The sequence below is a fragment of the Perca flavescens genome, chromosome 15, assembly GCF_004354835.1.
Source record: "Perca flavescens isolate YP-PL-M2 chromosome 15, PFLA_1.0, whole genome shotgun sequence".
Taxonomy (NCBI): Eukaryota; Metazoa; Chordata; class Actinopteri; order Perciformes; family Percidae; genus Perca; species Perca flavescens.
Window position 1 is genome coordinate 31,434,488 of NC_041345.1, and position 25,000 is coordinate 31,459,487.

Consider the following 25,000-nt stretch of genomic DNA (forward strand, 5'->3'; position numbering starts at 1 on the left):
AGGGTAACTTCTGAGTTTTTTTTTCAACCTGGACCCCATTTTCCTATGTTGTGTGTGTGAGTGACTGATGCGAATCAGATTATTATTCTAAGTGTCTGACAACATTATGGAAAGGATCCCTACAGACGTAGAGTGTTTTTGTTAGAGTAAGATCCTTTTAGTTTAACCAGAAACAGCTCTGAGATTCCTATCGCTAAACCCACCAGACTCCATGTAAATAATCAGGACTTTTAGCGTATATAGAGCCAGCATATCTCCACATGTAAATGGGTGAATTAAGGCTTTATTTCAACCAAACCAGAGTGGTGATTGTTGGATCACTGACAAGACAACCCAAAACAGCTTCTGATAGTTTTATTTAGTTTCTGTCCACTTTGAATGAAGTGTGTTTTACGATGATAAAAGTACAGATTATTTACATGGAGTCTGGTCGCTTTAGCAAATGCAATTTTTATGTTTAAAAAAAAGGATCTTACTCTTGCACAAAGAGGTCTATCTCTGTAGGGATCCTTTCCATAATGTCGTCAGACACATAGCGGCAAAACCAGCACTTTTAGTGGACGTAAATCGAAAGTGCCTAATTGCCCAACAATGTTACCAGGTTGAAAAAAACACAGTTACCCTTTAATAACGAAAACCAGGCACATCTTTGTTTGTGGGTCTATGTGTGCGTCCGTGTGTGCTAGTGCATGTTAGGGGTGGGCGATATACACTCACCTAAAGGATTATTAGGAACACCATACTAATACCGTGTTTGACCCTATTCCATCATTATGGGTCAACATTTCTAAAGAATGCTTCCAACACTTGGTTGAATCAATGCCACGAAGAATTAAGGCAGTTCTGAAGGCAAACCATTACACCCCCACCACCACCAGCCTGCCCAGTGGTAACAAGGCATGATGGATCCATGTTCTCATCCTCTTTACGCCAAATTCTGTCTCTACCATCTGAATGTCTCAACAGAAATCGAGAGTCATCAGACCAGGCAACATTTTTACAGTCTTCAACTTTCCAATTTTGGTGTGCTCGTGCAAATTGTAGCCTCATTTTCCTATTTTTAGTGGAGATGAGTGGTACCCGGTGGGGTCTTCTGCTGGTGTAGCCCATCTGCCTCAAGGTTGTGCGTTTAGTTTAGTTTAGTTTAGTTTATTTAAAGAAACAGGGACAGCGTACAATAAACATTAACTCCAAGGGGAGAGATGCATAGTACCAGGTTTTAGCTCAAGAGCTAATTTTCACCTGTAGTCCCTGGGCAGGCTGATCTTAACTAAAATACATGCGTGTTGTGGCTTCACAAATGCTTTGCTGCATACCTCGGTTGTAACAAGTGGTTATTTGAGTCAAAGTTGATCTTCTATCAGCTGGAATCACTCGGCCCATTCTCCTCTGACCTCCAGCATCAACAAGGCATTTTGGCCCCCCAGGACTGCAGCATCCTGGATGTTTTTCCTTTTTCAGACCATTCTTTGTAAACCCTAGAAATGGTTGCGTGAAAATCCCAGTAACTGAGCAGATTAGGAAATATTCAGACCAGCCCGTCTGGCACCAACAACCATGCCACGCTCAGAGTTGCTTAGATCACCTTTCTTTCCCATTCTGACATTCAGTTTGGAGTTCAGGAGATTGTCTAGACCTGGACCACACCCCTAAATGCATTGAAGCAGCTGCAATGTGATTGGTTGATTAGATAATTGCATTAACGAGAAATCTTACAGGTGTTCCTAATAATACTGTATATATATATATATATATATATATATATATATATATATATATATATATATATATATATATATATATATATGATGGTAGCCCTGTCTGGAGGGGATGCATATTGTAGCAGGGGACTTTAACAAGGTGTCCTTAAAGTCTGGACTCCCCAGCTGTTTCCAGCATGTAGATTGTGCTCCTAGAGAGAAGACCACACTAGACGCTCCAGGACTGCTTCCAATAAGGACATGGTTGTGTGCAATATGTTACAGAACAGAGCCTTGTGTTTATTGTTATGATTTCATCTTGCTTGTACAGTATGCCACATAATTTCCATTACAGCAGAGGTGTACAACTGAATGTGTACTCAGTTCAGTTCAGTGTTCCGACACTAGTTCAATTAGTATCAGTATGTCTTTGAATTGGTTTTACTTGAATACTTACATTTTAAAGGAAATAAATAAGAACTGTTTTCATTCCACATTGTGCCCATTATTATCATCAGTGATTAAGTCACTCGGACTTCTAAAAACACTTTTTTAAAGGATATCGTCTATTTATCGTTATCGTCAAAATCGCCAAAAATATGGAGATATAATTTTTTTGGTCCACCCCTCGTGCATGCGTGATTTAAACTGCAACGATTAATCGATTAGTTGTCAACTTTTGAATTAGTCGCCAACTATTTTGATAATCAATCCAGCTTGTTAAATGTGAATATGTTTCTAGTTCTTGGGCTTTTTGGGAAACACTGATCCACATTTCTCACCATTTAAAGACCAGACAACTAATCGATTAATCCAGAAAAAAAATCAACAGATGAATCGACTATGAAAATAATCGTCAGTTGCAGCCCTGTTCCTGTAGAAAGAAAGTGTGTGTGTGTGTGAGTTTCTGAAAGAACTCTACCTCCATAGTCCTAACAAAGCTTGTCAGACGTAAAACAAAGTGTTTTCTTTTTTATTACTTATAATGTATTATTATTTTTACAGCTCAGGTATGTTTAAGCGTGGTAAGAAATACACTACTGAAAAATGAGCATATTTTTGCACGTTTATAGCATACATTGAGTTCTGTTATTTGTCTTGTGTTTGAAATAACCTTTAGTTTTTTGACTAAAATAATGGAAATATAATTTTTTTTCGTCTTTTTATTTTATCCAATTCATTTATTAATTGAGGAAATAATCGACTGATTAATCGATTATCAATAAAATGGTTAGTTGCAGCCCTAGTGTGTGTGTTTGTTTCTGCGTTTGTGTGTGTGTGAATGTGTTTCTCTGTGTGTGTGTGTTTCTGCGTTTGTGTGTGTGTGTGTCTGTGTGTTTCTCTGTGTGCGTGTGCGTGTGTGTGTGTGTGTGTGTGTGTGTGTGTGTGTGTGTGTGCGTCCGTCCGTCCGTACATGCGTGTGTGTGTGCTCGTGCATCCGTACATGTGTGCGTGTTTGTGTGTGTGTGTGTGTATGTGTGTGTGTGTGCTCGTGCGTGCGTACATGCGTGCGTGTGCTCGTCCGTTCATGTGTGTGTGTGTGTGTGTGTGTGTGTGTGTGTGTGTGTGTGTGTGTGTGTGTGTAGACCCTCATTGTTGAACCCTGAACATGTGTGATCCCCTGATTTCTTCAGCAGCTTTTCTGTCTCCCAGTCCAAACTTTCTGTCCTCTGGGACAGCACGTCTCTCATTAACAAGCCGCTGCCGCTGTGTGAGTATTTCCGGGTCGCCACCGCGCTGTCAAGTCGTCCATTAGTTTCCCATTAAAGTCCCTCTGCTGTCTCCCAGTCGGACCAGTACGGGCCTGCAGGCTTCCCAGTGCTCTAACAGCACAGTGGGAATGGAGCTCGCAGCTGGACAAATACATCTCTGCTTCCTCATTAGACTCTATTGATCTGCAAACAGCAACCTACACACACACACGCACTCACACCACACACACACACACACACACACACACACACACACACACACACACACACACACACACACACACACACCGACATCAGGGGACACACACAGTGTTTTGGGTGGGCGAGCCACTGTGGATGATTTACAGGGAAATGGATGCACAATGAAATAGAGTGTGTGTGTGTGTGTGTGTGTGTGTGTGTGTGTGTGTGACTGCGGTACTAACCGACTGCAGAGCTGCGTCACAATCAGATGGTGTCTCTTCTGATTGGTCAGTGAGTCAAACCTGTATCTCAATGGACTATTACTTCAAAGTCCTAAATGTAAAAACACAAATATCAGCCAGCGGCGGAATGTAACAAAGTACATGTACTCCAGTACTGTACTTTAGTACCAGATGTTGAGGTACTTGTACTTTACTTGAGTCTTTTCTTTTCATGCCACTTTCTAATTCTACTTTATTTCAGAGAGAAATATTGGACTTTTTACTCCTCTTTTAAGACTTTTACTGAAATACCATTTTCAGTGCAGGACTTTAACTGGTGTCAGAGTATTTTTACAGTGTGGTATAGTACTTTTACTGCAGTAAAGGGTCTGAATACTTGCTCCAGCGCTGATTTCAGCTCTAGCGTTCTGCAGAGACTCTCTCTCTCTCTCTCTCTCTCTCTCTCTCTCTCTCTCTCTCTCTCTCTCTCTCTCTCTTTCTAAATGTCAGCAGAAAGTTGAACGTCTGGTGGAAACACCGCCACAAAGAATGCAGCGAGAGAAGGAAGAGGAAGAAGAGGAAGAAAAAGAAGGAGGAGGTTTTGCAGGAGTTAGTCTCGGCCTGAAAGGGAATCTGTTGCAGAAATCCAGCGGCTAAAATTAGGCTGTGGGTATCAGCTGTGTGATTCCACGTCTGCAGGAGACGCCTCACACTTGTCTCTGCCTCCCCAGCGAAGGAAACAACGGCGGCCATACGCCTGCTTCTCTCCTCTCATTGTGGCGTGCGGTGGGCCGAGCAAAGGCCGCCGCTCGGCACAAATATATATATATATATATATATATAAAAAACGTTTTCTTTCAGGACAAACACACACAGCACACTGCAGTCACAGAAAGTTCAACTTTTACTGGATAAAAGCTGGACTGTGTGTCCGTGTGTGTCCGTGTGTGTGTGTGTCCGTGTGTGTGTGTGTTGGGCTGTAACCCGGCCGTGACTCTCTACCAGAGGAACAGGAAGTGTGTGAGGGTGTGTTCTGTTGACGGAGGAGCCGCTCTCAGAAACAAAGCCAGGACTTCAGGGCCCCTTCTCCACTTCCTGTCCCAACACTATTGTTCCATAGAAAGGAGGCGGGGGTCAGACACACAACCCTACACCCCCCACACACAACCCCACCCTCCCAAAACAAAACAAACAGACTTATCAACCTCTCACTTTCTGAGCTTCTGTGCAGAGAAAAGATCCCAACATGGGATGGATTGGATTAGTGTTTGATATTATCTTATCTTATTATTATTATTATTATTATTATTATTATTATTATTATTATTATTATTATTATATAAGTTTAAAGTCTTCTAGTCTCAGACTAAAAACTCTGAGACAGATTGTCTGTACACCGTGTCATACTTTAGTCTTTTCAAGACTTTTCGCTTTTTTACGACATCTTTTCCCGTTTCTTTTTAAAGGTTTTGACGGGTTTTTTTGTCGTTTTTTTTTTTTTTTTTTTTTTGCTAGTTGTTTTTTCTTTACGTTTTTTGGTGTTTTTTCGACTTCTTTTCCTGTCTTTGGCTTGGGTGTTTTTGACGTTTTTTTGACCGCTCTTCGGATGCGTTGCCTCTTTGTGTCCTACGTGACAGCAGACTGAATGTCTTTGAAGCTGTGTTTGACGTTTCTTCTTCTTCCTGACATGACCCAAGCAATGAGCCTCCCTGCTGCTCTGTCAGGCCGGTAACGCTGACGTCACGCTCGCACGCCGGAGGCCGATAAGACCCGCTTTCATTCCTCCGCCACTGGGCCTGAACCTCGGCAGGAATGCAAACAGCTCCCAGCCTTCACCGTCTCTGGTCTCTGGGCCATGGAGTGGACAGAGAGAGAGAGAGAGAGATAGAGATAGAGAGAGAGAAGACAGATGGGAAATAAAGTTAGAAAGCTTTAAAAACCCAAATCTATATGAGACCCTATGAGTCCCTCCCACAGGGAACACTGAACATAGTTTAATATCATTATCATTATTTGAAGAGCTTCAAACTTTCTGTAAAACTCACAAAACTCAAACATTCACAACACGGCACTGAGGAACTTACTCTCTGGAGTGTGTGTGTGTCTGTGTCTGTGTGTGTGTGTGTGTCTCTTTGCATGTCTCTGTGTGTGTGCGTGCGTGCATGTGTGTGTGTGTGTGTGTGTCTTTGTGTGTTTGTGTGTCTGTGTGTTTCTGTGTGTGTGTGTGTGTGTGTGTGTGTCTCTGTGTGTTCTCTCCATACATCCTTTACATATTTCATCAGTTCATGGTCTTCTTCCCGAGGCTATTTAGCAGAGGCACCGTGGCTCCGTCCGGCGCTTAGAGCCGCCAAAAGACGACTGTGATTGGGTTAAAGAAATGTCAATAAACCAGAGCACATTTATCTCCCATCCTGGAATGCTGTGTGGACTAGCCAGACGAAGGTCTGGCAATGCGAGACGTGTGTGTGTGTGTGTGTGTGTGTGTGTGTGTGTGTGTGTGTGTGTGTGTGTGTGTGTGTGTGTGTGTGTGTGTGTGTGTGTGTGTGTGTGTGTGTGTGTGTGTGTGTGTGTGTGTGTGTGTGTGGGGACTCCAGGCTCCATCTACACGCAGCACCAGTATTGTTGAACCCTGTTAAAGCCTAACGTAGCAGTCAGCAGTGGGGATGTACTCTGAGGCAGAGGACCAACTGATAAGACCCACTGCGTCATCGCCCTCATTCAGTCAGCAGATAAAGACCGACGTGTCCCACTCTTGCTTCCTCTGGGGGGCGGGGGTGGGAGGCTTGTTTCCCTCCGAGATCTCCTTCAAACAGACCGGCTGCATCAAACAAATACACTTTCTCTCTGAGTTTCACCAGATTATAAACTGAGACTATTTAGTAGACAGAGACACCCACACATACACAGTCACACCCACACACACAGCTAATTCTATCCCTAATCCTAAAACCAAGTCTTAACCCTCAAACAGCCCTTTAAAGTTGTCGGGTCCAGAATTTTGGCCCCACAAAGCTGTCGGGACCCCACAAGTATCCTGGACTCCAGGTTTTTGGACCCCGCAAATGTAGTTAAACAAGAACACACACACACACACACACTGGCTGAAACCTCCTTGCTCCATAAAACGGCATTAAAAATAACTTTGAACAAATGTGCAGCAGATGATGAAGATGAAGACGACTGTCAGCTGAAATATTTAGCATCAACTATTTCCTGTTGGAGGCCGGCGAGCCCGAGACTCTGAGGACACGTTTGAGGCCAAAGTCTAAAATCTGGAGCCAGTGTTGTTTCTAGTTTTCTAACAGTTTGGACAAAGACCGAAAATGTGTGTGTGTGTGTGTGTGTGTGTGGTGGGGTGGTGTGTGAAGACTATCAAGGAAAATGAGCTTCTAAGATTGTGAAGAAAACGTAAACAAACATCTGCAATGGCGTACTTCCAGTGCAGCTTGTTATGAGAAGAGACCGTTTCCATGTTGCGTTCAGTGTGTGTCTGAGTTTAGATACATTCCCATTAATTATAAAATCCAGGTCATAATCAAAGCAGCGCCGGGACCCCCGGAGGGAACGCCTGCTGAGTTTCCCCGAGATCTTTAAGACTTCAAAGCCCTGATGTTTGGGGGGGGAGCAGAGATGTTGCTGATGGCGGTGGGGGGGATCCAGGGTCCCATCCTCCCCTGCATGCTGACCTTTGACCCCCTGAGACCCTGTGATAGTAAACACAGCAGCACCTTCAGTCACCAGGGTTTCTCTCAAGACAACAACTTAAATCATGTTTCTAAACGTGTGTTTCACCTAAATCTGGTATTTACCTTCACTAAAAGTGCTCGTTTTGCCGCTGGCAGACTCAGATTGATATTCTAAGTGTCTGACAACATTATGGAAAGGATTTCTAAGGAGGTCGACCTTTCTGTTAAAGAGTAAGATCCTTTATTTAAACATAAAAACATCCGCCAAATTGCGTTCGCTAAACCCCCCAGACTCCATGTAAATAAACAGTAATTTAAGCATCGTAAAATACACTTCATTCAAAGTGGACAGAAACAACATAAAACTATGATAAGCCGTTTTTGGATCGTCTTTCCACTTTCCAACCATCACAACTCTAGTTCTGGTTGAAATAAACACATAGTTTACAGATGTACATGTGAGAATATGTTGGCTCTATACACACTAAAGGTATTGGGCCTCATTCACCAATATCTTCCTAAGTTTTCTCTTAAATATGTTCTTAAGAAGGTTCCTAAGAAAAGTCTACGTCGGATTCATGACGTGTTCTTAAACAGCAGATTTGTTCGCACCTATGTTCTTAGGATTGATGAATCCCACGTCTTCGTAACTGAAAGCGCGTGCCAGTTGTTCCTAATTAGCATAAGAAAACGCCCCAAAAATTCCCATATAAGGACATGACACTTCCTGTGCACCTCCTGGGAGACAGGTTGTCGGAGCTTGTCGGAGCCGCGGTGGAGGAAGTACTGAATCTCAGTACTTAAATAAAAGTACAAATAACAAGAGACATATTTACTTTAGTAAAAGTAGAAGGTGTCCACTACCACAAACGAGGCCTGGCTTTTTAAAAAAAGTTCCTATCCTAACCAGCATAAAACGGAAATGTGTTGTTAGAATCGGAATGCGGTTGGTTTTATTCATGGATGTGTTTTAAGTACAGTTAGGACGAATTTGTACTTTGTTACATTCTACCACTGCATTTTGGCCCTATAAATAGCGATCAATCACCAAATAACACAGGATTTAATCAGTTTAATTGCTGATGTAAATTGCAGTGTTAGTGGTTTTTTTGCATAATATGATTTATTTTTCAACAAATGATCAGAAATACATTACAGTACATTACTATCATTGTTAACTGTAGAATTAAATAAAATGCAGTAAGCAATCATTTGGAGCAAATTGTCATCACTCAAATGTGCGTAAGAGTGCTTTTCAGTGTTCGTAGATGTTGTAAGAACAAATCCAAGTTAAGAAAACATTAGTGAATGCCAGAATCTTCGTAAAAAGTTCGTAAGAAGGGTTTAAGAACACATTTCTTCGTAAGAATGGTTGGTGAATGAGGCCCATTGTTTTTTTAAATGGAGTCTGGTGGGTTTAGCGCCAGCGACTTAAGAGCTGTTTCTGGTTGAACAGAACAATCTTAAAGAGGTTTTTAAAGGTCTATCTCTGTAGGGATCCTTTCCATAATGTTGTCAGACATTTAGAATATTAATCTGAGTGTGTCACTTTTGTGAAGGTAAATACAAGCAGGATCCCATCAGTCACAAAAACATAGGAAAATAGGGTCCAGGTTAAAAAAAAAGTAGTTACCCTTTAATTTGGCCGGGAGCAGGGAAATCTGTTTTATTCATGAAAATATCCATATTTGGTGCCAGAACCAGACAGAAATGGGTCTCAAACTAAGTTTATTTTCTCCTGATGTGTCTGAAAGATAACATTTCAGTGTCAGAATGTTCTGGAGATACGTGGCTTGTTGAAGAATGGCTCCAATATTTACTTTGGTGAAGTACAGGGAGAAAGAATCGCTCCTAATCTGTGTTTACGTTCACTTCTCCCGTTGGAATCAATCCACTCAGGACCTGCTGCTAGATTAACTGATACTTAACCTGGAAATATGCTTCCGTTGATCCAAATCACATACTAATAAAGTGTGTTTTGTGTTTTCCAGAGTTGCTGGGCTCCACCAAGAGACTGAATGTCAACTACCAGGACTCAGACGGGTGAGTGATGTGAAATAAACGCTATAAAAAAAACACACTTTCAGATTCAGAAAACTTTCTTGTCTGTCAGGACAGAAAATTGTCTGAGACGTGGCCTCAGCATACAACATGCAAGTACAGACAGTTAACATTCAATAGCTTATAAAAATAATTTACACAGGATACAAATGTCTATATATGTGTGCAAAGTGGCATAGTGTGTGTGTGTGTGTGTGTGTGCGCGTGTGTGTCTCTGCCATACGTTTATTTTTTTTATTACGTTTTTAATTCATTCATAATGGTATTAAAAAAGTCTTACATTTGACTTGGTGAAACCTGCAGAAGCTCTGATAAACTTCCCGCATGGCGATGTATTCCTAAGTCTTTATTTATGTTTGTTTCTGGACCCGTTTGTGCCGTGCGTGCCCAGCCGTTACTCCGCTCCCTCTGCCGGCCGTTACTCCCCTCCCTCTGCCTCTATAAAAGTGTGTCCACTCTGCAGTAACAGTGGAAACTACGCGGGCTGAAGTCAGCACATGACTCAGCATATTCAGAGTTTAGTTGTGTCTGCTGTCAGAACTTCATTCTGCCGAACGCTGACGGGTTGCATCATCCCCCCCCCTCGGAGCTCATTAGCCTGGAAGGAGAAAACAGACTGAGAAAGTTGACTCCCTCCTCATCAATATTTCTCTTTGTTCTGAGTGTTTTATTTCCCTCCTGCTGCTTTCTCTCAAACATCTCCGAGCTGTCTCGTCTTTAAACACACACCAGCTGCATGTTTCCACTCGTATCTCTGGAGCTGGAACAATTCCCAGTGTTGCTGCGCAATTAGTTGTCTCAGAAATAATCACGATTGACAATATAATTGCCTCTCTCAGTCTTACTTTGTTTCAAACAATATCAGTTTTGAGTGAATTCCAGGATACATCTTTTGTTGTACAATCACTGTCGTGTGTGCCAGATAATGTAGTAACGCAGGTACACAGCCTATGAAGTAAACCACGCCTCTTTATTATCAAACAGTTTTTCTAACTGTATCCTCACTTTGTCATTTTTGTTGCTTTGAACTTGTGTATAGCAGAGGTTTTCAGACGTATCACTCAAAGGTCCGCATCTAAAAAAAATGTTCTCTGTCAGGGGTCCGGAACGATTGGCAATAACTAAAACGGTTCGTCAACTTACTTATAACTTTAAAGCAACATACATTCAAGTTGAATTCTCTGTTTTCCTGGTTAATGTTTGTACCTTTTTGTCGGCAAGCCCACTTTTGATTTGCGGTTTGATTGCGTTTAAACACAGAACCGAGATTATGTACAAATATTGTGATTAGACAGTTATGTAATAATTGTTACAGGCCTATGTATCTCGGATATAGATTACTTACTTCATACCTGCCAACATTGACCTGTGATTTTCCGGATTATCGATTTGAATGGCTTAAGCGGAGGGTATACTTGAGCCGTACACCGTGTGCGGGCCGTTGTAGACGGGGCGCTATGAGCGGGCACAGAGACGTTTATGCTCGACGCATTGTTCGTTGCAGCTAGCGTGGGGTTAGGGTTAGGGTTACCTCGCCTCTGACACTCCTCTCACGGGGAATGTGTAAAATATCTGATATTTACAGTGCTTATTGGCCAAACTGTCTAATAACTTTACGTTACCCGCCAAAGTTGTTTTTTCACCCGCACCCACAACATCTTCTTCACGGGAAATGTAGGATTAGTGTAAGAAATGTAAGAAGTGCTGCCAGATAAAAGTTACATTTTCTAAGCCAAACACAAAACCGCCCAAATTTCTTGGCGGAAAACAGACCAATCTGGCAACGTTTCTGCAGCCAGCTGATTCAAAACGGACGCAAAGTTGTTTGCTTCATTCTTCACCGGACAAATTGTATAATAACTTTATAGTGATACCCGCCAAAGTTACATTTTTACCCGCATTTGCCGGGTTGGCGGGTGTCAATTTAAAGCCCTCGGTACAACGTTAGTTACATAATAAAACAAAGCTTCAAGGTAACCAAATTTCCATCGATAGTAGTGGAGTTATTTAAGATAATCAAGGAACCGTTTCAGCCCTAGTAAAGGAACGTTTCCTGAACAAAATACAGTCAAAGTTGTCTGTTTTTATATTTCAGAAGCAGAAAGTGTGTCCTGTCTGCTCGCAGCCTTAAAGTCAACACTGTCGTCACAACAAAAGCTCCCCGAGAGTCCGAGAGCGCCGTAAAACACCAGTGGCAGAGACACATGAGTCCTGGGGTGCCGTCGACTGTCCCCCTCTCTTTTGTTCGGCCCCTGAGAGGGTCAGAGGGTCGCCCAGAGGGGTCAAAGGTCAGGGAGCAGAGGGCCGCACAGATGACTTAATGCAGCGTCGACAGTTGAGAGACGAGGCAGGAGAGAGTTCACAGAGCCGTGTTGAGGGGAAGGAGTCCGTCAGACCCAGTGGTGTCGTCTAGTTTATTGTAGTGGGTCTACTACGTTAGTCTCTGTGCATCTTCTGCAGCATTTGTTCAGTTTGCGGTCACATTACTCGACCCGGATTTGCGGAAACACATAGCTGAAGTGAAAGTTCTGTCACAAAACCATGTTGTTACGTATCATTGCACATTTTTTTGTGGGTATATGCAAATCCTGGAGCTTTCTTAGTGGGTATACTGCATATACATCTGATTACGTAGACCACACCGCAGATTCATCACATTCTCACTCCCATCGCCTAACGCACGGGCGCTTGGTCAGATGCCTTTGGCGTTTGTTGTTGACGTCAGATCTAAACGCGTGTTATCTAAATGCGCTGGGTCGGGACTATTGGTGGCACTTTTGACGCAGTTAGGTTCAGGAAAAGATAGTGGGGTTGATGTGACACACGGGACAAGAACGAGAAAGTTGGGTTTAGGAAAAGAAGAACGGGACAGTTGGTTTTAGGTAAAGAAGAAGGGGACAGTTGGCTTTAGGTAAAGAAGAAGGGGACAGTTGGCTTTAGGAAAAGAAGAAGGGGACAGTTGGCTTTAGGAAAAGAAGAAGGGGACAGTTGGGTTTAGGAAAAGAAGAAGGGGACAGTTGGGTTTAGGAAAAGAAGAAGGGGACAGTTGGGTTTAGGTAAAGAAGAAGGGGACAGTTGGGTTTAGGTAAAGAAGAAGGGGACAGTTGGGTTTAGGTAAAGAAGAAGGGGACAGTTGGGTTTAGGTAAAGAAGAAGGGGACAGTTGGCTTTAGGTAAAGAAGAAGGGGACAGTTGGGTTTAAGTAAAGAAGAAAGGGACAGTTGGGTAAGGAGTTGGGAAAGAAACTCATATTTCTTATTTGGAAACTTTGAAAACGGGTCCCATTTGACCGGTGGTTTAAAAGAGATTAATGCCGTAAACGTGTGCAGCTTGGTCTGCAGTCTGATCTCTTGGTTAATTCATTCATCTGCTGGTTAAACTTTAATGGCGTCTTGTCTGACATCATGTTGACACACAGAGTGCAGCACTCTGAGCGGACAAACGAAACGGTGACACTCGGAACAGAAGAACACGAAGAGCAGAACCGGAGCTGGTGTTTAATGAAACAGAAAGGCATCCAGCTCGCCTCGGCTGAACAATGGCTGACATACTTTTCATCCTGGCTCACACAGTTTTACATTTCGCCAAGTTTCTGAGGGATTAATTACACTGTGGGAGTCGGCGGCCCCTCCTCTCCAGGTGTATCAGCCTGGTGTTGGAGGGAAAGTTCTATTCTGTGGAGAGATAGGAGGTGTTTGGTAAAATTACGATATTAAAGGGTAACTTTGCTTTTGTTTTGTTTTTCAAAACTGGACCCTATTTCCTATGCATTGCTGTCGGAGTGTCTGATGTGAACAACAGTCTCTGAAACTGGTCCAGTATTAAACCAGAACCAAGCTGTAATGTAACCCTACAGGACTAATGTTCAGCAGCAGTTAGAGTCCACTAAAAATTGTGTTGTTGCCGCTGACAGACTCAGATTATTATTCTAAGTGTCTGACAACATTATGGGATGGATCCCTACAGAGATAGACCTTTTAGTTAAAGAGTAAGATCCTTTTAGTTTAACATGAAACAGCCCCGTAATCCCCCTCACCAAACCCACCAGACCATATGTAAATAATCAGGATTTTTAGCGTGTATAGAGCCAGCATATTTTGTGTGTGTGTGTGTGTGTGTGTGTGTTTGTGTGTGTCTGTCTGTTTGCATGTGTGTGTGGGAAACAAACCGCTTTCTTTTCTGCGTCCCCTGTGAGACAAATTAGTTTTTGAGTCCGTTGGCTGGTTGTTTGCTTGTGTTTCTATGGAGAGCAGAGCTGGAATGAGTCTGCAATGGTGGGAGCTCTGCTCTTTTGTTTTCGGGGGGAGAACCCCTGAGCTGCCGGCTGCTGTCACACGTCTAAAGGAAGGAGGAGATACAACCGTCCGGCTGCTGCGACAGAAACTCTTTTCAGAAATATAAATGTGAATCACGTTCTATGGACAATTTCTGTTAAAATATACAGACACACAACTGTAACTACACGGAGTAGTTCCACAGGGTGGTATGTCTGCAGTAAAGGATCTGAATATGTGCTCAATCCTGTGTTGATCTTTCAACTGTAAAATGTTCTCCGTGTGCCAACATGCCCGACCAGCACTCATAAAGCACAGCTTGTAAATGTTCACAGTAACACTATCAAACGGGCCCGGATTGGCTAGTCTGGTTCTTTGGTTGTTGTGAGGGCCGGTGTTCAGGTATGGCACTGGGTTGAAATCATAGTTGAATATCATGGATGCTGTCGCTATGCTGCCTGCACTCATTGCAGCCCTCTCTTTGTATTTCCAGTATTTATTTTTTCTTGCAGCCCACCGTTCTCTACATTCATGCAGCCCACTCGCAGAGTGCAGCCTGGTTAATGATGACCTATTTATGTCCTCCGACGGCTGCACACAAGTACTCAAGTCACTGGTGCTTGTTGGAGGATGCCACCACGAGCAAAAAGGAGCCGTTTTAATAGAATAGAAAATAGAAAGCGCAAAACGGCACTGAAAAGGCGACAATTTAAAATGGAGGGCTCTAGAAAGTAGCCAGATGAACTTTTCTGTTGTTAGTGAAACGCCAAATGAAGACGATGAGATGGGTAGGCTAAGTTAGTTAGGAGAAGTGCCTGCAAACCAGCGTTTATGTTTATTAATCAAACTTGTTCTTGTAGCTCCACAGCAGCAGCTCCTAGTCCAATTTGCTGCTAACAGTGACAATGAAGAGTAGGGCTGCAACTAACGATTATTTTAATTATCGATTGATCTGTCGATTATTTTTTCGATGAATCGGATAAATAAAACAAAAGCATCAATTTACATCAACTCAATACATACATACTTGTTGTTTTAGTTAATAGTTGTGTAAAGGTAAATAACCCAAATAGCAGATACAGACAAGACAGACAGACTCACACTTATTCATTAAATTATTACCATCATTGTAGTAAGTGCAAGTTAAGTTCATTTATACACCACACACTAATATATTTGTCAACAATAACTGATATGGGACAAAGCACATAATATATACATGACAACAGATTGAAAAATTAATGGGTCAAAAAAGGCAAGTGAATAAAACCGTGTCTTTAGTCTTGCAAAGTATACCCCCCCTGCTTTATTACTGTTATTACCGAGCTAACGCTAGCTTGTCATGCTAGTCAGCTGGATAACGAGTAAACAGCAGCACCAGAAGAGCTACTGGAGGGACGGTACGTTCCTCCCTTCAGACCGGAACAGAAGTAGGATAGTGTAGTGACTTTACCCTGCTGTTGAACTCCCTTCCTCCTCATCAAGGACTCCAACATGTTTACGTTTTAGGTGCTGACTCATCACCGTGGTGCGCCCGTGCCATGCCGTGTCGCTTTTGCTTATCTTGCAATTAACACGTTTTTGATTTATTTAGTGTGAAATGCTCCCACACCTCGGATGACTTGGGTCGTACTGATTTCTCTGCCTCCGCCGAGTGTTTCAGAACAAGGTTACGGGTCTCTCCGGTCTCTCTCCGTATTTCCTCTACTGCCGCTCTGCTCTTTTTTCTTTTCTTTCGCTCGGCGCTGCTCCGCTCTGTGCTCAACTCAATTTTTTTTTTTTTTTTTTATCTTTGCGACTAGGTGGCGTAATAGTTGCGCGACACAACGAATCAATAATTAAATTCGTTGCCAACTTTTTTAGTAATCAAATTTTATCGATTTTATCGATTTGTTGTTGCAGCCCTAATGAAGAGCCAGTAACGTTACCAAGCAGCAGCTATATGAGCCCAGAACTCCAGTTTGGGCAGGTAGGGTTGTTCATTGACTGAATATTATAAGAATTAATAAGAGTGTGGTGTTGACCTGCTCTATATGAAAAATGCCCTGGGGTAATTACTGATGCCAGATGATTTGACACTACCATAATGACACTGACTTGATTTGATCAGAAAGCTTTGTAAAAGGAGAGATTTGTGCTAAGAATTATGACAATTTATACATGTGATTTAGTGTCAGAAGCAGAGCCACTAGTGTGCATTAGGGATAGCTGCTGTCGGTGTGGAAGGCACATCTACTGTAAGCTGTTGTATCACAGTGTGTGAACAAGCAAACATGATCAGATTAGTTACAATATAATCACTTTTTATGCCCAAATATTACTTATGACCCATTATGCCTTTATCCTCGAAATTATGATAGTAAATATACAAAGCCCACAACTGAAAGAGAAGAGAATATATGAAATATTCAAAGGAAAAAATAGATTATGGTGTCTATTAGAAAGTGCAATACAATGTATCTTGTTCTTTATTTAATCTGTGATTACTTAGTTGCACAGAAATAGATTCTGATATTGTTCAACATCATTGGGTTGTGATGTTAACTTTTCTAATAAATCTACATTGTGAAGCAACACTTGGAAATAGGGATATTTTACAAAAATACACTGAATTACAAGGATGTAGAGAACAGGGCGCTATTGCAGACTTATATACTAAGGTTTTGATTACATTTTTTTAATATAGTCAGTTGTGAAGTAAAGTGGGCATGAAAATCCAGGGCTGAAAATGAGTCCCACTCCGGCCCTGCTATCAAACAAACAAGCCAAACTCTGAGCTGTGAACAGCAACACACTGTTAAAACACTTCAGTCTGTTCAGACCTCAAGTCATAACTCATTTGCACTGAAGTGAGATTGGGAAGGAGTGAACATCCGGGCGTTGACGTGTCAGTGAACGGCCTCCATGTCCGATAGATGATGTGATACGCATTCTTCTTAGAAAACAATCAATTTTTAGAAATGTCTCATGATATATTGTCTCTAGTGTATTATTTAATTTTATGTTTTTGTTAAAGAAAGAAGAAAGATCGCAATATACTCAATACTGGCGAAAAAAGCAGAGGACCTAAACTTGATCTTTGCGGAATGCCTTTTAATATCAATTTAGAGACTTGTTTTCAAACAACCAGCAACAAAAGTCTGAAAGCTCTGGGGAGCGTGGAGGTGAGGGTCACAGCCCCCCCCACCCACACCCGATGCTGAGTGGCGGCCGTGATGAGAGGTGAGGTCAGAGAGGGCCTGGTTCTCCCAGAGAGAGGAGGGGGGGAGGCAGAGGTAAGAGCCGGAGCTGTTAACAGGTCTTAGGACGGTAAGATGAGCCGGACAGAGGAGGGATTGTCTACCTGCATCCGCAAACAGGAGCCAGCGAGGGTCCCGTCCCCCTTACTGGTTAAAACACACTAAAGGGGCGGAGCTAGATGTTCGTGGCTAAACCCGGACCTCGCAGGATCCGGGGGCATGACACCCCTTTGGGATGGCACGATATCAAAAATCAAGTAGTCCGTACCAATACCACTAAAAGTACACAATACTCAAAGAAAACTGCATTTTAAAATGTAACCGTCATTCTTTTTTAGTGCTTCCTTTTATATTCAATATATGTTCAATTTGTTGAATAAAAGAAAGTTGGAAATGATTTCCTTACATTGTTTTTTTAACTCAACAAGCAATTTGATTTCTCCACAACATGGACACATCAAAAACACTGGATCCTACATTTCCCACAATGCAATCTCTCAGTTAGACAGGCAACTGAGCTTCATGTATCAAAACAGTGGTGTGACTATTTAAACTCAGTAACTCTTTCAAATCAAATAGAAAAACAGACAGGGAGCATTTTACGGCAACATACACACTTTTACTTGTGAATGCCGGACTTTGACTTGTAATAGAGTTTTTATACATGGATGCATTAGTACTTTTACTGCAGTATAGGATCTGATTACTTCTTCTCTCTCGGTTTCTGTGTTAATAATGGAGCGTCTCTTTATCAGCAGCCTTCAGGGACTCTGCTCTCCTTTTCAGACTAATCATCTGACTCCGCCACAACATGGAGACTTCCTCCCAGCTCCCTTGAAACCCTCCTGAGTTCTTCTTCTCCTCCTCTTCCTGTCGCTCTCTCTCTCGCTCCACTCTCAGTAATCCATCCATTATCGTCGGAGTGGCCCGCAGCGCTGTCTCTACTGTGCCCCGTGAATACCAGCGCTCGCGTTACGCAACACAGAGAAAGAACAGCCCTCCATCTCTGCCTTTTTTCATCCCTCTCTCTCCCCTAATGTCTCGGCTGCTTTATGTACACACATGTAGCCTGTAGCTTTGTTTCCTCTCCTGTCTGAACTTCACATGTGGGTGGGTGGGGGGAGGGGGATGGGAGGACTCTCAGAGGATTCAATTTCGCACAAGAACCGCCGCAGCTCTCATAACGGTAGCTCATATTTGCAGAGGAGTCATGCAGAATACAATCAAATACACCACACACAGCCAGCCACACACACACGGTAACACACTCGCACATTCTCACACAATATTCATATTCTGTATATATAAAAATATAAATAATGTTGTCATATCTAGTGACTTTTAACAAAACTAATATCGGCCTTTCTACATGAGCCACTGATGGGCGAAGTGACTCACACAGAAACAATAACCTGACTCTGTTCACACACACACACACACACACACACACACGCACACAGCGCTGCCAAGGAGGGTCTAGCTAGTCCACACAGCATTCCTGGAAGGGAGAAGAACGTGCTCTGGTTTATTGGCATTTCTTTAAACCAATCACAATCGTCTTGGGCGGCGCTAAGCTCCGGACGGAGCCACGGTGCCTCTGCTAAATAGTCTCAGGAAGGAACTGGCTTTGGTGGAACGTGTACATTCTGGTGCAACAGAAAACTCAGATTGGACAGATTGTCTAGCTAGCTGTCTGGATTTACCCTGCAGAGATCTGAGGAGCAGTTAACCATAGTCCTCACAAATCCACCAGAGGTTAGAACACCAACACAAAGACAGAGGAAGGGGACAGACATCCTGCCTAAATGAGGGACATCCGGCGGCGCCACCGGACCAATCCCGATGATGAAACGTCGTGGATATAGACTAGGGAGTTTACGTTCAGCTGACAATGATGGAAATGATTGAGTGTGACTCCCGATCCCCGATCAGCACAAATCGGCTCCGATATCATACTCGGGGTGGAGACATCCCTTAAATAAATCCATATATATATATATATATATATATGAAGCTGATGAGAGAGTTTGAGAGGCTGATAACTGGACAGTTTCTGGGGCTGAAAGAGTTAACAGTAAACCCACTTTAAATGATGGTGAGGTTTAGTAGAGAGGGTGTGTCTGTTCCCAGGTGTTGTCCTGTAGCTGCAGGTCCCCGTCTGACTCACACGGAGACAAAGACTTGACTCACTCACACACACACCCACCCACACGTACAGACACAGACACACACACACACACACACACACACACACACACACACACACACACACACACTCACACACACACCTACACCTGACTGTTCATGTGCACACACCCTCACACACACACACCCTAACACGCCCACACACACCCTAACACATACACACACACACACACACACACAGACACAGACACAGTTACATGAAGATGGACATGTTAAACAGAGAAAAGATACAATAAAAGGCCCACAGCCCACCCTGGCTTAGTTCATATAAATCATACGCGTACATACAAAATATAACAGAACTTAGTCTGCGAGTCTGCGAAATATGATAGAAAAGGCTGCCGTACATGAGGGAACTTGTCAGTGTTTCCTGTCATTGTGTACTTCATTTACTCAAGTTTCAAGACAAACATGACTGATCTGTGATCTGTTGTGAAAGGGAGGGAGGGCTCTGGAAACGTCCTCTCTGAATCAGCTCAGCGTCTGGCCAGGAAACATGGGGAACTGACAAGGTCTTTCTTCACACTCCTCCGGGGTCCCAAAAATGACCAATTACAGGGGCATGGCTAAAGAGGTTTTGCTGTTATAATTAAATTGTGTTGAAATAAACACACCAGAAGTTGTGTTATGTTTGTGTGTGTGTGTGTGTGTGTGTGTGTGTGTGTGTGTGTTTTTTAACTTTTTTCAAAGTTTTTGTCACTTTTCCCGACGTTCTTTATCACTTTTTATGATGTCTTTGTCAATTTTTTTCAACGTATTTTTTTTACTTTTTTGTTGTTGTTTTTTCTGACTTTTTATATAATTTTTTTGAACGTTCTTTGAAATAAAACCCCCAAATTCAGTGAAAGTAGTCAACTGATCATTTATTTTCCATGTGAAGAGCTTTGTAGGGAACCATCCACGTTATGTTTTTGACAATTTGCTTGAAGGAAACCCAAAATTTCTGATATAGAAACTTTTTGAAAATGGGTCAAATTAGAGGAAGCTTGTTTATGATATATAATATTTGTGACCTCTGACCTGTCTTGTGTCAGATAGTATATGATATATAATATCTGTGACCTGTGACCTGTGTTGTGTCAGATAGTATATGATATATAATATCTGTGACCTCTGTTTTGTGTCAGATTGTTTGATATATAACATCTGTAACCTCTGACCTGTCTTGTGTCAGATTGTTTGATATATAACATCTGTGACCTCTGACCTGTCTTGTGTCAGATTGTTTATGATATATAACATCTGTGACCTCTGACCTGTGTTGTGTCAGGTTTTCGGCGCTGCACCACGCTGCGCTCACAGGGACCGCAGAGCTGCTGTCTGCACTGCTGGAGGCTCAGGCCACCGTGGACGTCAAGGACAGCAACGGTTACACACACACACACACACACACACACACACACACACACACACACACATCTCAGATATAGAAGAGATTCCCAGAGATCTTCTGCTGTAAATAGTACCAACAAGAAGCAGCCCTCAGATATTGTTATAATGCATGAGTATTTGTAGTGACTCCATGAACTCAAAGGTGTGTGTTTGTGTGTGTGTGTGTGTGTGTGTTTGTTTACGTGTTGCAGGAATGCGTCCGCTGCACTACGCCGCCTGGCAGGGGAAAGCCGAGTCGGTCCTGGTGCTGCTCCGCTCCGGAGCATCGGTGAACGGTGTTTCTCTGGACGGACACATCCCTCTGCACCTGGCAGCGCAGTACGGACACTACGAAGTGGTGAGCGCAAACTAGGGTCCGGTACCCAACTAGGTACTTTTTTGGGTACCGACCGAATTACATCGGTACTACAGAGCAGTGTTTCTCAGATGGGGGTACGTGTCTCCCTAGGGGTACTCTGGAGGACTGCAGGGGGTACGTGTCCCCCTAGGGGTACTTTGGAGGACTGCAGGGGGTACGTGACAGTTACAAGGCTGTAGTTACTTCAATTTATTTTTTTTCTCCAAATTAGTCGCTATTTTTGAAGTTTGTCACCTTTTTTTTTAAGGTTTTTTTCATTTATTTTGACCTATTCTTGCCTTTCTTCCTTACTTTTTTATACTGTCTTTTTTTCTACAAAGTTTTTGTCTTTTTTTTCAAAGTTTGTCGCTTATTTGAATTTTTTGTCACTTTTGTCCCGCCTAGTGTTGCCTTGCTTCTTTCTACTGTGTTGTTTTTGAAGTTTAAAAAGAGCTAGAAAATAAAAGCGGGCTAAAATAGCATAAGATACCGTGCAGTGTAAGAAATGAATAGTTATCATATAGTTTGTAGGGACGGGTTTGGGAGCCCAGAGGGAGGTGTTGTATTTTGTGTTGTGTGTAAAATGTTCTAAGTAAACAGGATAAAAAGGTTTTAAATTCTTTTTTAGGGAACTGGGAAAGAGGGAAAGTACAGAGAAAGGTACTGTTGGGTACCGGAACCGAATTCTAGGTACCGGTACCGGAAAAAAAGTGAATGGTACCCAACCCTATTGCAAATGTGTCAGATGGCAGCCCGGAAATTTTTCAAGACTTTCCACCACTTGGATCTCTTGGGATTATTGATATGTTATCCCTTGTGTTGTCCTCGGGGTCAAATGTGACCCGTTTTTTAAAGTTTTTTTATATCAGAAATATGGATTTCTTTCAACCAATTGCCCCAAAATAAACTGGATGCATGGATGTACGTTGTATGGGACCCATGCAACGTTTTCACGGCTAAAATAAATGATCATGTTTGCTGAATTTTGGGTGTTTTATTCAGTTTTAAAACCATTTTTTAAATTGGTTTTAAAACAGCATCCTGACCAAATGTTGACATGAACCAGTCTATGATCCACTCAGCATCCTCTGATTAACTTTTAGTCAAATTAATTCATAGTTTCTGCTTTTTTATAACTCATAAATTAGGTTTAATGTCATATAATTTAGGTTTATTGACCATGAATTGAAAAAAGGGTTGGAAAAAAGTGACAAAACATTTCAAAAAAGCGGCAAAAACTTTAGCGCACAACCGTTCTATCGGCGGGCCGATATTATCGGCCGATATTATATTAACTATCGGTATCGGCATTTATAATGGCAGATTTTTTTTTTTTAATATTCATTCATCAGAATCATTTATAATGACAAATGATTCTGATAATTGAATATTAAAAAAATTAAATAAAAATGGACGAAACCCCCTTCAACCATGTTCTAAGTGTTGGCGTTGCGTAGTGTGTACCACCAGAGGGCGCTCTACAACGTCCCCTGTTGGCTACACTCAGAGATTTTTTGTTGTTATTGTCTTTTTGTTCATAAGGACTTTAAGTTTCATATCTTAAATTACAGAATGTTTTTTTATATATATATCGGCCGATATATCGGATTTTTAAATCCTCAAATATTTGTATCAGTATCGGCCTTAAAAATCCTTTATCCGGGGGGGGCCAAAAGAAGTTCATTTTCAATTTTGACCCGCAACTTCATGGTCACAGGAAGACAATGCAGGGTTATAGAGGAGACTTTTATGAGAAGGCCTAATAAACATTTGGCAGATTTTCTGTTGCAATTCGTGGGAGGTTCACCCCTTTTTTTTATCACAAAATGCTTAGATAGATAGATAGATAGATAGATAGATAGATAGATAGATAGATAGATACTTTGTTTTTTGAAGTAATAGGGTTACAGTTGTTGTGTTTGTACTAGTAGCAGGAAAGACGTCGCTGGGTGTGATTGGATTTGTTTGGATTTCAGACGATGACGATGAGGAGGATTTTGTAGGACGATGGGGTGGGGACAGGAGGGGGGCGATGAGTGACCCTGTTTGTGTCTGAGCGGGACAGATGTGACGGGATGTTTTCACTAATGAAATGAACACTTTAGGAAGGTTTTTTTTTATTTTTATTAATCCTGTGGCCAGACTCTGTTGTTTTCAGAGCAGGATTAGGATGGATGTAGGTGAGGTGGGGAAGACTTTCAGACAGTTTAGAGGGATTTAACTCCCGATGTTTTCACAAAACATCCGATTAAGTCTTTATTCAACATAAAGACCTTAAACACATCAAAATATAAAAACGGATTTAAGTTTGGTTTGGTTGTCACATTTAAGCCAACACTTTAATTTAATGCAAACAGACACAGCCAGTTAGTAAAGTACATTTCAGAATAGTCCACTGTATTTATTTGACAACTTTAGTTAGTATCAACTCTTTTCTAACTGGGTGCAGATTCCCCTCTTGAAAAGGGATTTGATGCATCCAACCCAAAGTTGGATGCAAACTAAAAAAAAACTAAAAGCTAAAGAAGTGCAACTACAATCAGAAGATCTGAGAAAAGTTGTTTAGTTACATTCATTTGGTTCAGGTGCTGCGCCTAAACCTTACAATGGCTGATAATCTATAATCAGGGAAAACCCTAATTGTAGATTATGTTCTGTTGTCCTTTTTTTTTTCAGCCAAAGTATGAATGTAAACACAGCTGCAGCTAATGCAAACAGTCCGCCTTAAATCCGTCTTTTTTGAGATTCCTCTGGTCAGTGTAATCCATCCTGTGGGGTATCACCCTGCAGAGCTGTGATAATAACACACGCACGCACGCACACACACACACACACACACACACACACACACACACACACACACACACATACATACATACATACATACATACATACATACATACATACGCACGCACGCACGCACACACGCACACACACACACACACACACACTAGACACACACACAGACACCCACAGACACACACAAAGGCAGACACAAAGACACACACACACACACACAGGCAGACACATAGACAGACACACACAGAGGCAGACACAGAAACACACACACACACAAACACACACACTCACTCTTACATCTGGGTCCAGAGTGTTTTACACTTTACCTCATCTGATTGGCCGAGAGCCGGTGAAACATTATCCACATTACAGCATCGACATATCACAAAGCCTCTGAGTCCCGAGACGCCATCGCGCTCCGCAGGTGTTTCCTTCTGCTGGAGAGTCACACAGAGTCAGGCTAACCGTTTCCCCCCGCTTCCAGTCTTTATGCTAAGCTAAGCTAACCACACTCTGCACTGAACACACAGACATGAGATTTACATCCATCTGGACATCTTCAGAAAGAAAGAGAAACTGTGTTGAACTGTTTAACCTCTTCTGCTCCAGATATTTTATTTTCCTTTTGCCCGTCTGCTCTCTTGTTGTTTATCACTCTTATAATCTGATCGCCCCCTGGTGGCTGGCTGTTAGTGTAGGACATACAGTCCTCTCTCTGGGTTGTTTTACATTTCTTTAAACCAATCCCAATGGTCTTGTGGCGGCGCTAAGCTCCAGACGCAATGACGGTGGCTCTGTTAAATAGTCTCAGAAAGGAACTTGTTCTGCTGGAACATTTGCACCCCGCAAAAGAAAACACCACATACAATATTAAATGAAGTTAACTTTTGACACAATACAGTAACGTGAGCTATTTAAATGAGCTGATACATGGTTAAACCTCATTGGCTCTTACTAGTGTATCTCTTTGTCCACAGCAATACCACCAATCAGTCCCAAAACCTCCCAGTTAGAGAAGAAATACCCTAAACATATTCTTTGTAAATCTTTACAATCATTCCCCTTGCTCTTGATTCATGAAACCGTGTTTGTGTGTCTGTTTGTTTTCAGTCTGAGATGTTGCTGCAGCATCAGTCCAACCCGTGTCTGGTCAATAAGGCCAAGAAGACACCTCTGGACCTGGCCTGTGAGT

General features: G+C 42.2%; 1 protein-coding gene across 3 annotated transcripts in view; it reads left to right on the forward strand.

Moving 5' to 3' along the window:
* The window catches only part of LOC114569186 (CASK interacting protein 2), a 77,167-nt gene that overhangs the window by 19,190 nt on the left and 32,977 nt on the right, over positions 1 to 25,000 (forward strand). For all 3 annotated transcript variants that reach the window (XM_028598973.1, XM_028598974.1, XM_028598976.1), the window contains exons 3-6: positions 9,494 to 9,545; positions 20,551 to 20,648; positions 20,864 to 21,009; positions 24,919 to 25,000. The exon at positions 24,919 to 25,000 is cut by the window's right edge and continues 14 nt beyond it. In XM_028598973.1, the coding sequence (XP_028454774.1) occupies positions 9,494 to 9,545; positions 20,551 to 20,648; positions 20,864 to 21,009; positions 24,919 to 25,000 (378 nt within the window). The remainder of the gene's footprint in view (positions 1 to 9,493; positions 9,546 to 20,550; positions 20,649 to 20,863; positions 21,010 to 24,918) is intronic.